Consider the following 14,606-nt stretch of genomic DNA (forward strand, 5'->3'; position numbering starts at 1 on the left):
CTTTGTGGCAGTCCTGCAATTACATTTTTCGGCGTTGATGTATTTCGGCGATGTGGTAATTCGGCGTTGTGGTACACAGAAGTTTTCTAGCTGTTGGCGTTGTGGTCAATTTTGACATTCGGCGTTATGGTATTCGGCGTTATTGTACGTTCGGCGTTGTGGTATTTCGACGTTGTGGTGCGCCCCCCCCCCCCCTCCAGTGGCGAATCCAGGATTTTGGTTTGGGAGGGGCTTGACCCAGCTGAGGCTAGGCTTTATCAAGGCAAACCCTAAAACAATAGTGGACCCAGATGCTTTTGGAGGGGTCTTGAGCCCCTTAGCCCCCCCTCTGGATCCGCTACTGCCCCCCCCCCCGGGGGGGGGAGGCGTTGAGGCGTCGTCGGGCTCTGCCTGGAACAACGTGTCCCGTCGGGCGACCTGCGCGCGGGGCAGGCGTCGCGACGCCCGGTTATCAGCGTCGACGAGCCGGATGCGAGTGCGTGACGGGTCGACGTCCAAGGTCGTCGTGCGTGTGCGCGCCGGCGTCTCTCGGGCGGGCGCATTGCGGTGTTCGTCGGCAGCGAGCGAGCCTCTCCTCGTCACACGTCTTCCTCCATGTGAGTACCTGCGCACCCGACCTCCCCTTCTCAGCCAGGAGCATTAACCTCGCCTCTGAGACATCACTGCGACCTGATAGCCAGCCCGAAACAGGTTCTCATCTACAAAACCTACCGTTAAAAACGTAATTCTTTCGTGAAGACACTCTCCCGAATATTAGGGCCCCCGCAAAAGGAAATGGTGCAGGGCACAGCAAATCATAGGGCCACCTCTGTCGTCTTAACTAACATTTTTGGTGAGTCTACTATCGACCGATCTGTCGATACGTCCCGTAGAATTTGAAAATATCTTGCCTACGGTATTAATTAACGTTTATGTTAGGGGGAAGAGATATGGACGTAGTTGTCCTCTTGATAGAAAGTGTTTTTCACTTTGTATGGACCGGTTACTTTCGATGGTAATTTTTTATCTTAATTTATTAATTTTATCATACAATAAATTCTGCGGAACCTTTTTTATGTTAGACACCATAAGTCAGTTTTACATTTAACCATTGCATTGTGGTATTTACCAATGACATTGGAAAGAATATGATAAGTAAAAGATATGAAGAAACGAAGATAATATTCAGGCCTACATGCATTACGAAAGATAAAAAGGTACAGCAATTTTTGCACTAAATTTATACATCTTCCTTAAATAATTTTATGGTACACAAACTATGTTTTATACTTAATGCTTAGTTTATAATACAAAATATATAATATTATTAATCTAGAACAATTCACATTTTCTTATAAAAAATTACTTTAAAATTATATAAATTCTTTCCCCCCTTTTGTGTTGCGTCTTCCAGAAATTCTTTTCAATTACTTATCCTGCTTTTCAATTTCTTCAAATTTGTAGTGACCTCTTAGGGAGGTAGCACGTTATCAGAGACCACAACACACGCTTATTCAGATCATGGGTAATGGGGGAGGAATAGACCATAGCTTGCCGTGATGATACATAATGCAGTACGGCTTAAAGAAACTCGAACTAGGATCCTCTAGAATGCCAGTTTTAGGCTTCACGCGCCACCCAAACCCTTTATTAATGCAGTTTTTTTAGCCATACGCCATTACAGTTTTTCACTGTTTGTCATTAGAAAAATTCTGAAAATTAAAAAAAATTAAAATATGAAGATAAAAAATTCACAGAAAACAAGACTGAATCAGGTGATGTCGGACAAACGGAACCAAAGATTAAAATAAACAAGTATTATGGACAACACAACGACATTTTTTGTCCGTGCTGTTGTCGTTGTGTTGTCCACGATACTTGTTTAGTTTCATCGTTGGTTCCGTTTGTCCGACATCAGCTGATTCATTATTGTTTACTGTTATTTTTTTTATTTTCATATTTTAATTTCTTTTTCGGAAATTTTTCAGTGACAAACAGTGCAAAACTGCAACGGCTAATGTCCAAAAAAAATTGCATTAAATCAAAATTACCCATTGCATGAATCATTTAAATAACGTCTTAGCTTGTTACGGCATCGGTAGTGGAACGGAAATGTGTGGCATCTGAGGCGAACGGAATGAATCATACTTCACTATGACACAGGGAAATGTCGTATTAACTGTTTAATGAATTTTAACACGATGGGCAGTATTTTAATAAAATTCCTTGTCGTAATTCAGTTCCAGAACAGGAGTTTGGGTTTTTTTAAGTCTTTTTTTCTTCTTTTATTGGAACCGTTTAATTATACATTTTAAATTTTCGCTCTGCAATCAAATGATTCGATAGTTGACGTAGCTACTCCGGCAGCGAATTCTAGCGGCGAGTGAAGAAACTACGCGTGATTCGCGTCAAGAAATGTAGTTGAAAACACAATTCACGTAGGTATGTTTTTTCAGGCTCAGCTTTATTTTTTAATAATTTTACGTTAAATCTTGTGTCTGAAGCACGAGTTTCGTATTGTGGGTTTATTTTCAACATGATAACACATGAATTTTCTCGTTAGCGAGGTCAGGTGTTACAAATCGCTGGAAAGTACTGAAAGACTCGCCCACATTTTTATTCGTCTTTACTTTTTTTTTAGGGACTATTTCTAAAATTTTAGCTCGATATGTCCCTTGTATTTGTTGTTCTGACACAAATGTTTTCAACAGAAATTCACTTAGTGTAATTTCGTGAGGGTCAAAAGTTGCGCAAGTCTTTGTAATGATTATCAGTTGCGTGACGTTTTACAGATATGATGTTACACTTTCTGAATAACTGTTTAAAATATTTATGGCAGAACCTCAAACGCAAGGGAGATAACGTGTTAAAATTTTATAAATAGTCCTTAAATAAAAAGTAATAACGAAATAAAAATAAAAGGATCAACATAGCGTGTGAGACTGAGCCTTGATGCCCAAAGTTTGAATATTCGTAATGCAGTATTCAAACGGAGATCGCCGGTGGTGCGAAATAATTTTATTTTTTTTTCAACAGATTATTTAGTGAATTTTTGAGTCTCTAAACTCTATATCTAGCTCATGTCAGTTTCAAAATTTTTATTAAGTGATAAGATTGTTTATGGCTAAAACTTTTATTTTAAGTTCACCAGGAAACACAAAGAATTTTTATGAAAATGCAAAGATGAAAATTTTTTGTACTTTCACAAAATATTCCTTTGGAAGCTAGTAACCAATAAATATTTTGTAATACTACAAGAAAAATTTTGCAAATTTTTAAAAATATAGCTATTTTAGCACTAAAAACGTTTTTTTTTGGAAACAATACTGAATATTTCTTACCACACTTACGAAAATTGGCACATAATTTTACATTTTTATTCATGTTTTATATATTCATATTTTTTTTAAACCATTGAAAAAAATAACTCAAATATTCAACTATTAGACTTTATTTGGATTTATAATGCTTTTAAATTTTCACAATTAATAGTGGTAAGCTATTCAACGAACAGTTTACAAATAACTTTAATGTGGGGTTCTGGGACCAGGGGCGTAGCCAGGGGGGGGTTTTAGGGGTTCAAACCCCCCCCCCCCTTAGAACCAAATCTTTAATTAATTTCTTATTCATCACTCAAACAAATTTCATATTAAAATAAATAAAATTTTTACCATTACAATATTTAAATTTAAGAACCGAAAAGTGCTAAAATAGCACTATTTTACACCTTAAAATCCAAATTTTTCCAGGGGAGGACCCCCGGACCCCACGCTTTAATACGGGGGGGGGGCATGCTTCTTAACACCCCCCATACACAAATCCTGGCTACGTCACTGTCTGGGACAACACAAGGCATAAATGCCCGAGCAAGAATCAGAACCCAGTATTATTGCGAACTTTTTTTTTGAGCGATACAGTTATTCTCCTGTAAATTTACATATTTTCAAATATCTATATTCTTAAAAATTATTTCTGTTCCCCTTATAAAAAAAATTACTGTGTGGGAATGAGTCACGTTGCAAAGGAAATATATTAAATGAAAAATGACAAACAGTCTATGTCTCGAAAAAACCTAGTATTTAGTTGCATAATGTACTCTTTTAAAAATGATAACAAATAATCTTGAATTTGTAAGAGTTATTAGGATGTTTGGGGGTAACTGTAGAAGTAATGGGTGCGCTATCTTCCCAGGGCGTTAGTTGCTTGGAATCGGGGCCTAGTGTTGTCCCAGTACCTCCAATTATTGAAGTTGTTTGTAAACCTTTCCCTGAATTTCTTTCCAGTATTAAATTTCACATTAATAAGCATAATAAAACAAAAATAATGTCAAATTATTGAACGTAAAACCTCCTTCGTGACACAGTTTCAATGATCCAACTGACATTCACGCATTAGTTTAGTTTTCCGTTAAGGTTAACTCGCTAGCCAGTATATTGTCTTAAGAAATTTTTCTTTCGCAGTTAAAATTCCGTCGATTATCTGTGCTGAAATAGATAATTGAAATTTATCTTCAACTGATTGTAACTATAAAACGTGCTCGCTAGCGCGTCATTCTATAATAGACGCCAAGTGATAACATTTATCACTGAGATTACAACCTCTTTACGTCAAATAGTTCGAACTTTCAGAGTGGTTTTCTGTCCGAAATAAATAAGACTTAACCAGTATTCTATTCAGGAAATTTCTACCAAATTGAATGTGATTTTTGAGCGTACCGTCAAATACACAAAATCAAATTAACTAATAATAATGTTCCTAGGGCTTGTAATACGCATTAGCCTAGAAAGTTAAAACAGCACAATTGTCAATTTTTTGTGAGTTAATTTAAAAGATATCATCCAATCTGGCACTTACATGAGTTTGAGGTATTTTGCGAGACTATAGCAGAGGTATGTGAATGTCACCTTATGATAAGATAAAGTAAATTGACATCTCAGGGAGGAGGGGGGGGATGAGGCGAAGGGAAAGTGTGTCAGGAGTGACAGAAAGGTATGAATACATGAAAATCTATGTGATATCAATGAACCCATGTCCCTTGAAATTCACTGTGAAAGTAGTCAGCTCACGAAATGTAGCCTGATATGTCTCGTTTTTTTTTTCACTTGCTGTGAGAACCATACTTTCAAATAGACTGGAAAACGAGACTTGGTTTGTGCTAATTGTTTAGTTAAATGGGAGTATCATATTATTTCAAAGGTGTGTGCAACGATGATAGCGAATGTTTGAGGTTTTCGATGTGACAGTCAACTGTGACTATGAATAAATTACACATAGAACACCGAGTGAAGTGTCTATACACTGTAATATATTTATTTTTTTAATGTAACAGAAATATTAATGCAAATTTGCTTATATATGAAAACAACTTTACCTTGAAACACAGTAAATACAGAAAATAACTATCTATACTTTTACAAAAGATTCCTTTGGCAACCAGTTGCCAAGAAACAGTTTGTAATACTAAATAAAAATATTGTAACGTTATGTAAATGATTCATACAATAAGAAATTTTGGTTTAACATATTTTCTTGGACATACACCATTGTAGTTTGGCACTCATTGTCATAGGAAACATTCCTAAAAGCAAAATAAGAAATAAAAGTGAGAGATTTTCTCCACAGAAAACAAGCCCTTCGATGAATCGAAACATTTGATATGGACAACACATCGACGACACGGAATTCTTGTGCTGTCTGATATTTAAGTGCTGTCGTCGTTGTTGTATAATCGTTGGGTTTTCCTGTTTGTCATCAGCTGATTTAGGATTGTCTTCTGTGGGTTTATGTTCTAGTTTTTATTTATTATTTTGTTTCCATTAATTTTTCCCATGACAAACAGTGCAAAACTGCAATTTAGTATATACAATAAATTGTATTAAATCAAGATAGTGTAACTTTGTACAACACATGGCTATGGTTATTTTTGTATATATGAAATACATTCTTTTGAGATACTACTCAGTATTTCTTATGAAAATTGGCGTATAGTTTTATATAATTAATTGATGTTTCAATCAAGCAAACTTTTTTTAAACCATAGAAAGATAATCCAATATTCAATAATTGGATTTAATATTTTTATTGTACTTATTGATGTGCGCAGTTAATACCGGGAAGCTATTTAGGGAACTGTTTACAAATAACTTTAACTATTGGAGGTACTGGGAAAACACAAAGCATAAATTCCCGGGTAAGAATCCGAACCAAAATAATATTACTGCAAACGCTATTGTGTAGTTATACAGTTATTTTTTATGTAAATGTACAAATGTACAATGTACCAACACTGAAAATTACCACAGTTAAAAGTTTGTTTTTAATTTAAGGAATGTCAAAGCTTGCGTGGGAGTGAGTGAAGTTTAGAAAATGAAAACTAAATTTACTGACGCTAAGAAACTGATGTTGGTTAATTTTTTTTTTTACTTAGACTGGCAAATTCTTATAGCGAAAATTCTGTAAATGATGTCTCAGCAAATCTATAAATTTGTTGACGTGTCGGTTCATCCACTTTCATATCATGTTTGCGTCACTGGACTAAGATATGATCTAATGTAATCAGCTTGGGAATTAAGAAGAGAACTATGATTCGTGTGTATTGGAATTTGAGTTTTTAAAGAAAATGACGAATCGCAAATTATGACAGTCAGTGACGTCTAAAACGTGTATTACAGGGTAAAATTTCGTAACAGCGTACTTAAGTTGGTGCTTACATTAACTTTATAAGCCAAGAGAACAATTTCGTGACTTTTAAAAAGCCAAATTCATAAATTGTTGTTAGTTAAAATCTTAGGTAACATTCTGTTTGAAGCTAGTTCACGTCTGAAACTCGGCATGGACCCGAACCTTCAACGATGACACCTTACTATTGCGATATCAGAGTTCGTCGTGGTAAAATCCCTCACGTGTTGATCGGTTATCCTCATAGATAAATAAACTGCCCCTATCGATAAGATTACATTTTTATTGTTGTATCGCATGTTTATATGTGTCCGTGCGTGAACTCCGCATGGAAGAGGCATGGCGTGTAAGATAATGCTCACTCATGGTTTCTCCGTGTGTGCGCATGAGTACATGCGTCTATTACTGTTGCAGTGCAGGACATTTAGGCGTTTGTTAACGTTAATTCTCGACACTACCGTCTTCCGTGACAATAATCGATGAGAAATTATATGCTATATCTGCTGTATCGTTATTTAATGGCCAAACACTTGGAATCAATTCTACAGTTCAAAAGAAAAATAAAACTTTTTTTTTTAACATTTTTCATAAAGCCCTTCTTTCCATAGTTATTTCACATTTTGTGTTTTTTTTTCTACTCCTCACTGCCTTTCCGTATGAAAACCCTAATAATTAAAAATACGATATAGGCCTACTGCAGCCACGACAAAACCGATTGAGCCATTCGAAAGATCGTAATGTTTCCTGTCATACAGTTTTATTTGAAATCTTCAGTCAGTAAAGAAACTGACTAATAGCCTTTAAAAGTTTTAATTTTTTTTTAAATAAGGTACTTTTTTTATTATGTTTGAAAGATTCCTCCAGAAAATAAGTTTCTCATTAGCCATGACCACTAAGCTGTCACGCTCGTGTGGCTAAAATTACGTGTTAAATATCCAGCCGCCCCCCACCCCCCCCCCCACCACCCCGTAAATATGAGTCATCATTTATGAGCGCCGAGTCGGCAATCAAGTGGTACGGAGCCCACGGGGAGGTATTTTGGCCCCTGTCAGACGAGGCGACTAGTTTATTCCACTGGTTGAAACGGACGGGTGTCAAGGGGTGTAGCGATGTAGCAGATGATTGGGAACCCCTTCACACGCAGTCAACCCGTCCGCTCTGGCGGGCGGCCAATAGGCACCTGTGCCGCCCACCAGTAGACTCAGCACAAGACACTCCTGATCGAGTCCACCGAGGTCGTGATGGAGGGCGTTCCAGCTGTCGGCTCCAATGTGGAGCAGTCTGTACCCAGTCCCGCAGTATGGGATATGAGCTGTGAGGAGTACAGCGATAAAATCAAAAGGAGTGAATCTTGGAGGAAATTTTTTTAACAACGGATGAACCCACGCTTTTCTTCGACTGGGTTTCGTCTTTTTTTTTTCTTTTCGTTCTGCAAACGATCGAGTAGAAGTGTTCCTGCTTTCACGACTTCTAACATAGTACTGACGTCCCGTTGGGGAGATAAGTTGATTCCACTAGTTGCCTGGCGTGAAACCAGCCCAGCCAGGTTTTTCACACGTCAGTCAACTTAGTTGAGAGTCAACCAGGCAACTATAGTTGAATCAACCAAAAACCGCCTCGTCTGAAGACCTTTGTCTCTCTGCGTGTGCGGTCACCTTACCTTTAACTTGACGTCTTCCTCGAGAAAAAAAAATCTGGTTTAAAATCGCAATCCGCCCGTTCTGCGGGAGAAATCGGCATAGCACTGCGAACAGCTGCGAACTCATCAGTAGAAACCGGGAAACCATGGGACTGTCAGACAAATTTTAATTTATAAAAAAAATCAGGGAATAGGTAAATACGAGTTAAGTCAGAGGCTATAAATTAAATGGTAATACAACGGCTCGATAACATACGTAATGTCGTAATTTAGTCCTTGAGGTACTAATCGTAGACGACTAAACGAATAATCAACATTGAAAATAAACAAAGTGAAACTGATTTCAGTTTCCAACTATTTTAACGTGAATATATTTTTGTCGGACTTGATCTGATCACTCAGCCACCATTTCCCTTAAAGCTGATGACTATTCATACACATCAGTAATTTGCTAAGTTAAGGATCACATAAAGCTCCCGTGCTTTTAGGCTCGGCAAGCATTCAAACGAGCATTTAAAAAAAAAATTTACTTGAGCTTAATTTGTGGTTTCCTTTCTCCATAAATTTCAACTGTAGAGACCTTCATGTTGGAAAAATATAAATAAAATCTAACATATATTATTATAAAAAATCATTATAAAAATTAATATAAAAAATTAATTCCCTTATAAAGAAACACAAAAATTGGCAAGGTATGGTGCAATAAAAGTAAAACCAAAACCTTGAGATAATAAAAAAAATTGTAAACTAAGAATAATTTAAATTTTATTTCCCATTTGTCTTAAAATTTTACAATAATAGGGATTAAGATAACGTTACTTATTTTTTTTATAATATAAACTACAATAATCGAACAATGGAAACGTAGGCAAGAAGAATGTACAATATTTATTTATATACAGAAACATATATAAGAAATACCCTTTGGAGAATTTTTTTTTTCCCATATTCGACCCGCCCGGCGAGGCACAGTTCCCGTGCCTCGCCTCGCGCCACGTGTTGCGTAACGCGTCGCCCCGCCTTAAGCGCCCGCTCTGTCGCCTATCTCCTGATAAGGTGCTCGCGCACTCGACAATGGCTCTCATGCGTCACTGCTGTCCTCGAATGTTCTGCACGGTGGAAGGAAAAAGTAAAAAAAAAAAAAGACGCACGAGGGGCGCAGAGCAACCTGTTTGCTCCAATAGGCGGACGCGCATGCGTCCTTGCAGTTCCCGGATGTAGGTGGAGGACTCGGCCACAGCTAGACATCAGAGGTGGCTCCAGGGGCGGAAAAGTCGGGCCCCGTGCCAGCACAGTTCCTTTTTTGACGTGAATACGTCTTTTAAATTGCTTCCACATTGGGAGGCAATTAAAAAAAAACGAATGATAACAAAATCGGGGGATACAGTTTGGTGTTGCAGCAACATGTCTATCATCTCAATCCAAAATTTAATTACACCACTGATTAGCTGAAGTATCAAAGAATTCGTTACGCTAAGTGAGGACTGTGACGTATCGCGTGCGGTGGAGGGATGAAGCGCCGCCATTTTGAGGTGATTTTGCTGCGTTTCGAGATTTCCATTTAGTATAACTTTTGACACTCGGAGAAGCTACGACGTTCGTTTCAGTTTCAATCGTCAGCTCTCGTCAAAATCTATCGATTGCATGCATAAAACATTAGTGTAAAATAGTTACAATGAATATATATGGTGTTAAAATTAAAAAAATATATAATGTCGGCATATACGCGTCTACTTAGTGTTCAAACATGATTATAACATACATAAAATAGCGTATTTTATATTTTGTATAGAAATTATTACATGTTACGTACACGTATTCACGTACAACACACGACCGTGTTCATGACACATCCACACCCCATTATTCCCCCCTGTTTTTCTATTGTTCTGTTAATAATATTGCTATTAATGGGAAAAGGTAACTCCAATTGTTATTAGCGTGTAGTTTAAAGTGCCAATGCATATTTCAATTCATTATTTACAATTAGAAAAAAAACTTTAATAAAAGTATTGCCTGATGTAATGATGCGATTTCACAGTAATATTGATCGTAAGAATTCATAAAACCAATCCGAGGAAAGAACATCGAAATTTATTAAAATAATTAGCCAAACCACATCATCGAAATTTTAAGTTGGCTTTAAAAAAAAGGTTGTTTTAAAGAGTTTATTTTTAATATTTTCTGGTGGAGGGCTGGTCGGCGATACGATACACCCCATTCCTTCCGGTAAGGCTTAACTTCGAAATATTATGTGACCATAGAATTAATTACATGGCCCAGAATCCCGCCAATTCTAGGACCGCCATTGCTAGACATCATTATTACACACCTGCGAAATTTGCGCTATTATGTGGGGAGAGAGAGAGATATATAAAGGCTAAATTCATACCATTGTCCATAAGACCAGTTGCAACTGTTTTGTCTTTGGAAGTCTTCTGTGTGTGTGTGTATGTGCTGTCGTCGTTGTGTTGTCCAAATATCTTCATTTCTTCGCTGGGTTCGCGTGTGTGACGCTGTATTGTTGGTGTGTCTCCGGGTGATCTGTTGGGCTTCTCTGTTGACGCTTTGTTGGCCAATGATGTTTTCTTGTATTTACTATTATTGTTGCAATTGTTTCGTCGTTGTCAGCCCACTGTGTTCGTCTGCGCTGTGATATTTTTCTGACTAATTCCTTCCACGGAATTCTCTGTGCTGTCTGTACGTTTAACTTTGGACATCGGCTTATTTTGACTTGTTTTCTGTGTGTTTGCATTTTCATCTTTCTTTGTCTAGTCTTCGCGTTTTCGCTATGACATACCGAACAAAATAGCAATGACTAAGGCTAAAATAATTATTTAAATCATTTTAGTAAGAAAACACTCTGTAATATTATGCCTACACACAAATATCAGGTCCACAGATATTTCCATTAAAACAATGAAATTATGAAATAACATAATTTAACATTTGTATACATGTGATAATTGGCACATATTGGTATTTATGTCAGGAGACTTTTCGTCATTACCTGTGGGACAATGAAAGTAAAATTCAAACAATTATTAGATAGTAGAATACTTTTTGTGAACTAAGAATATTTTTGAATTTATTTCCAATGTATCTTAATTTGTCACAATAATAGGTATTAAAATAACGTTGCTATCTGGATTTTCGTAATAAGATTTAGTTTCCTAAATGATTTTGTTTGTCCTCGATTTATAATTTTTTGAGTACAAACTGTAATATTCGAACAAATTAAACACATCTTATATGAGAGGAACTGGGTTCGAATCCCGTTCTACCATCACTGACTTCTGTTTTCCGCAGTTCCGCTTAACCACCCCAGGAAAAAAGCTGGGATTTATTGTTTTCTTTTCCATGGGCCAATTTGGATTCCTCCCCCAGTTTCCGTGAACTCTGGTATTGGGTGCATCACTGGTGTTGGAGATTGGCAGGAGATGGGAAGTAGTCTAGGTCTGCGTAAACGGTGCTTAACAACGACTGACGGTGGTTTATAAGTGCGGGTTAGGGATGACACCGTGTCCTGCAGACGATCAGCTGGACACAAAATAGTAGTATACAAATGGGCATCCGAGCGCAGGGTTCAGGGTGTGGATTGTGATTGTCGGTCCGCCATCTTGGATTGTGACGTCACGGCGGCCATCTTGGATGGTCGTGACCTTGACCTTTGACCTTTACCTTGAATTTGACCTTCAAAACTGGTCAAAATTGGGCAAAATTTGCCCAAAACTCCTCAAAATCCACCAAAATTTCCATTTTTTGGGGGGGAAAAATTCCGCCAAAAAATCTCAAAAATGTTGATAAATTAAAATTTCTCTTTTCGAGAATTTTTTTTTTTTTTTGCATTGGTTTTAGGGGAGTGCGAATGTTCAAAAGATATGTGGTATTCGTGAATAATTTGATATTCAATTTAACATGAATTAAATATATATTTTTTGGATTATCGGCGGCCGCTTGGTTTTATTTGACCGTAGCATCCAGGCCGTGCAGAGTCGGTGTGTGACGTGTGTGTGTCTGCGCGCAGGTCGCCCGCCATGGCCTCCCTGCGAGTGAGCACCGAGCTGAGGAACGAGTTCAGCCGGCGGCTGTCCGCGCTGCTGGAGTGTCCCTCCTGCTCCGAGTACATGCTGGACGACATCTACCAGTGCGTGCAGGGCCACAGCCTGTGCTCGGCGTGCCGGCGCAAGACGACGGCGTGCCCCAAGTGCTCGGGCCCGCTGGCCGACACGCGCTGCCTGCTGGCCGAGCAGGTGGCGCAGGAGATCTACTACCCCTGCAACAACTCGCAGGCCGGCTGCGCGGAGATGCTGCTGCTGAAGGACCGCAAGGAGCACGAGCTGAACTGCCTGCACCGCGTGTACTCGTGCACGCGCGGCGACGCGTGCGCCTGGCAGGGCGTGCTGCGCGACCTCGTGCTCCACGTGGAGCAGGCGCACAAGTTCGACTCCACCGACGAGGTCACCGCCAAGTACTGGAGCTACGACGTCGCGGCGGACTCGCACCACGAGCTGGTGGCGCTGGTGCACGGCGAGATCTTCGTGTGCGCGCGCGTCTACAAGGCCGAGGCGCGCAAGCACCTGTTCTACGCGACGCACGTGGGCGCCAAGGACCGCGCGGCGGACTTCTGCTACGACGTCACCGTCTACACGCCCGACGCCGCCAACAAGAAGGTGGTGGCCGTCACCAACATGGCCGTGCCCAACGTCAGCGAGGAGCAGGACATCTACGAGAGCGGGCAGGCCGTGATGCTGGACGACTGCCTGGTCAGGAGGCTGGTGTCCGGCGACAAGCTGCGCTACAAGTTCGCCATCCACAAGCTGTAGGCCGCCGCTCCGTCCCGCCCCGCTGTTTATTACGTCCGCGCTCTAGCCGTGCGTCGGGTGTCTCACTATGGCACCTGGTCAACTTTCCCTTCCATAACTTTCTCTCTTGTTTCATCCAGAAACTTTATTCTTTATAACGTACTGAAACTTACCTTTCTTGGCATGATTCAAAATAATCAAAATTGGTTCCGACAATTTTTGTACTTTTCATCGCCAGCTTATTTTTTGTGGATGAATTTTAAACTAATCTTCAATTGTTAAGAGGCCGATACAGTCTTGTGCAAGTCTAACAATCGCATGGAAACTGTTTGTCGCACACTGTTGGAAATTACAAAAGATTTACAGTAAATCTAAAAAGAATTAACCTCCGAAAAATTGCACCAAATAACTGGATATTCGTAGAAACTATGCTGCGTTCCGAATTCCGGGTACAGAATGATAAAAAAGGAAACAAGACAATATTATAACATGACATCTATAGTATAAATTACTGTTGGTGGGAAAAGTACAAATTGTATGTAAATAAATTATGAAAATAAAAACGCCTAGGAATTTTGCTGTCCGGTCGCCAACGTAATCCATACCTTCAGAAAAGGAACTGTTCGCATCACATCCTCACTTATTGCCCGACTAGTACCGACAGACTGCACGGCTCCTGTTTATCTCCGCCGCTCCATTTCAGACATTCTCGTTGGATCTTCGGATCACGTCACCGCCCAGTTGTCGATCCAGAAACTATGAATGTCAACGTCTTCCTCTGGTAAATATTATAAGTCTTCTCAGAAATTACTACTCAAATCAGTTCAAAAACGAATAAAGTGTTTTCACTCACTATCTAAAACTGTAATAATAAATCATGTATATAACATTCAGTTTTGTTTCAAATAAATATTTTATGAAAAGTTCCTTATTTCGTTGAAAACAAGTCTTTATGCACCATTTCAACAGTATTTTGATGAATGTCATGTTTTAAATTATAATGTTATCAGACGAATCACTAATAGACTACACTCTCCGATGTGTCATAACATTCTGGAACGTTCTTTATTAAATCAATTATATTTCTTATTGCTCTACACGCAAATTTATTTAAACAAAATTTGTGTTCTAGATTATATGAGAAATAGATAAACCATTTAATATTAGCATAATTAACAATGATCACGTTACTGTGGTACGAAAAGTATAAATTTAAATAAATATTTAAAATAATAAATAAAACTCTGTAAGTACCTACCCTCGTAATATTATTTACATAAATTAGTTATGATCTATAAACATCGGAGTCTAGTGTTAATCAAAGTAAATCGGTATTAAAAATCTCTATTAGCCATGCAATTTGTGATGATCATTTATATATTACATATAATTATCACAAAATATATTGTAAATTTACATAGTTTACATTAAATATAATAATACCTATCGCAAATTAAAAAGGAAAAATTAAGCGAGGGAATAATCAGTGGGTTCCGCTATTCACA

At 38.4% G+C, this 14,606-nt stretch overlaps 1 protein-coding gene across 1 annotated transcript; it reads left to right on the forward strand.

The window, feature by feature from the left end:
* The first annotated feature begins 419 nt into the window (after window positions 1–419).
* LOC134533863 (probable E3 ubiquitin-protein ligase sinah) lies at window positions 420–14,028 on the forward strand. The gene is made up of 2 exons (XM_063371565.1): window positions 420–596; window positions 12,324–14,028. Coding segments are annotated over exons 1-2 (801 nt in total). The 5' UTR covers window positions 420–594; the 3' UTR covers window positions 13,123–14,028.
* Window positions 14,029–14,606: the final 578 nt, after the last annotated feature.

This window comes from Bacillus rossius, chromosome 7 (assembly GCF_032445375.1).
Source record: "Bacillus rossius redtenbacheri isolate Brsri chromosome 7, Brsri_v3, whole genome shotgun sequence".
Taxonomy (NCBI): domain Eukaryota; kingdom Metazoa; phylum Arthropoda; class Insecta; order Phasmatodea; family Bacillidae; genus Bacillus; species Bacillus rossius.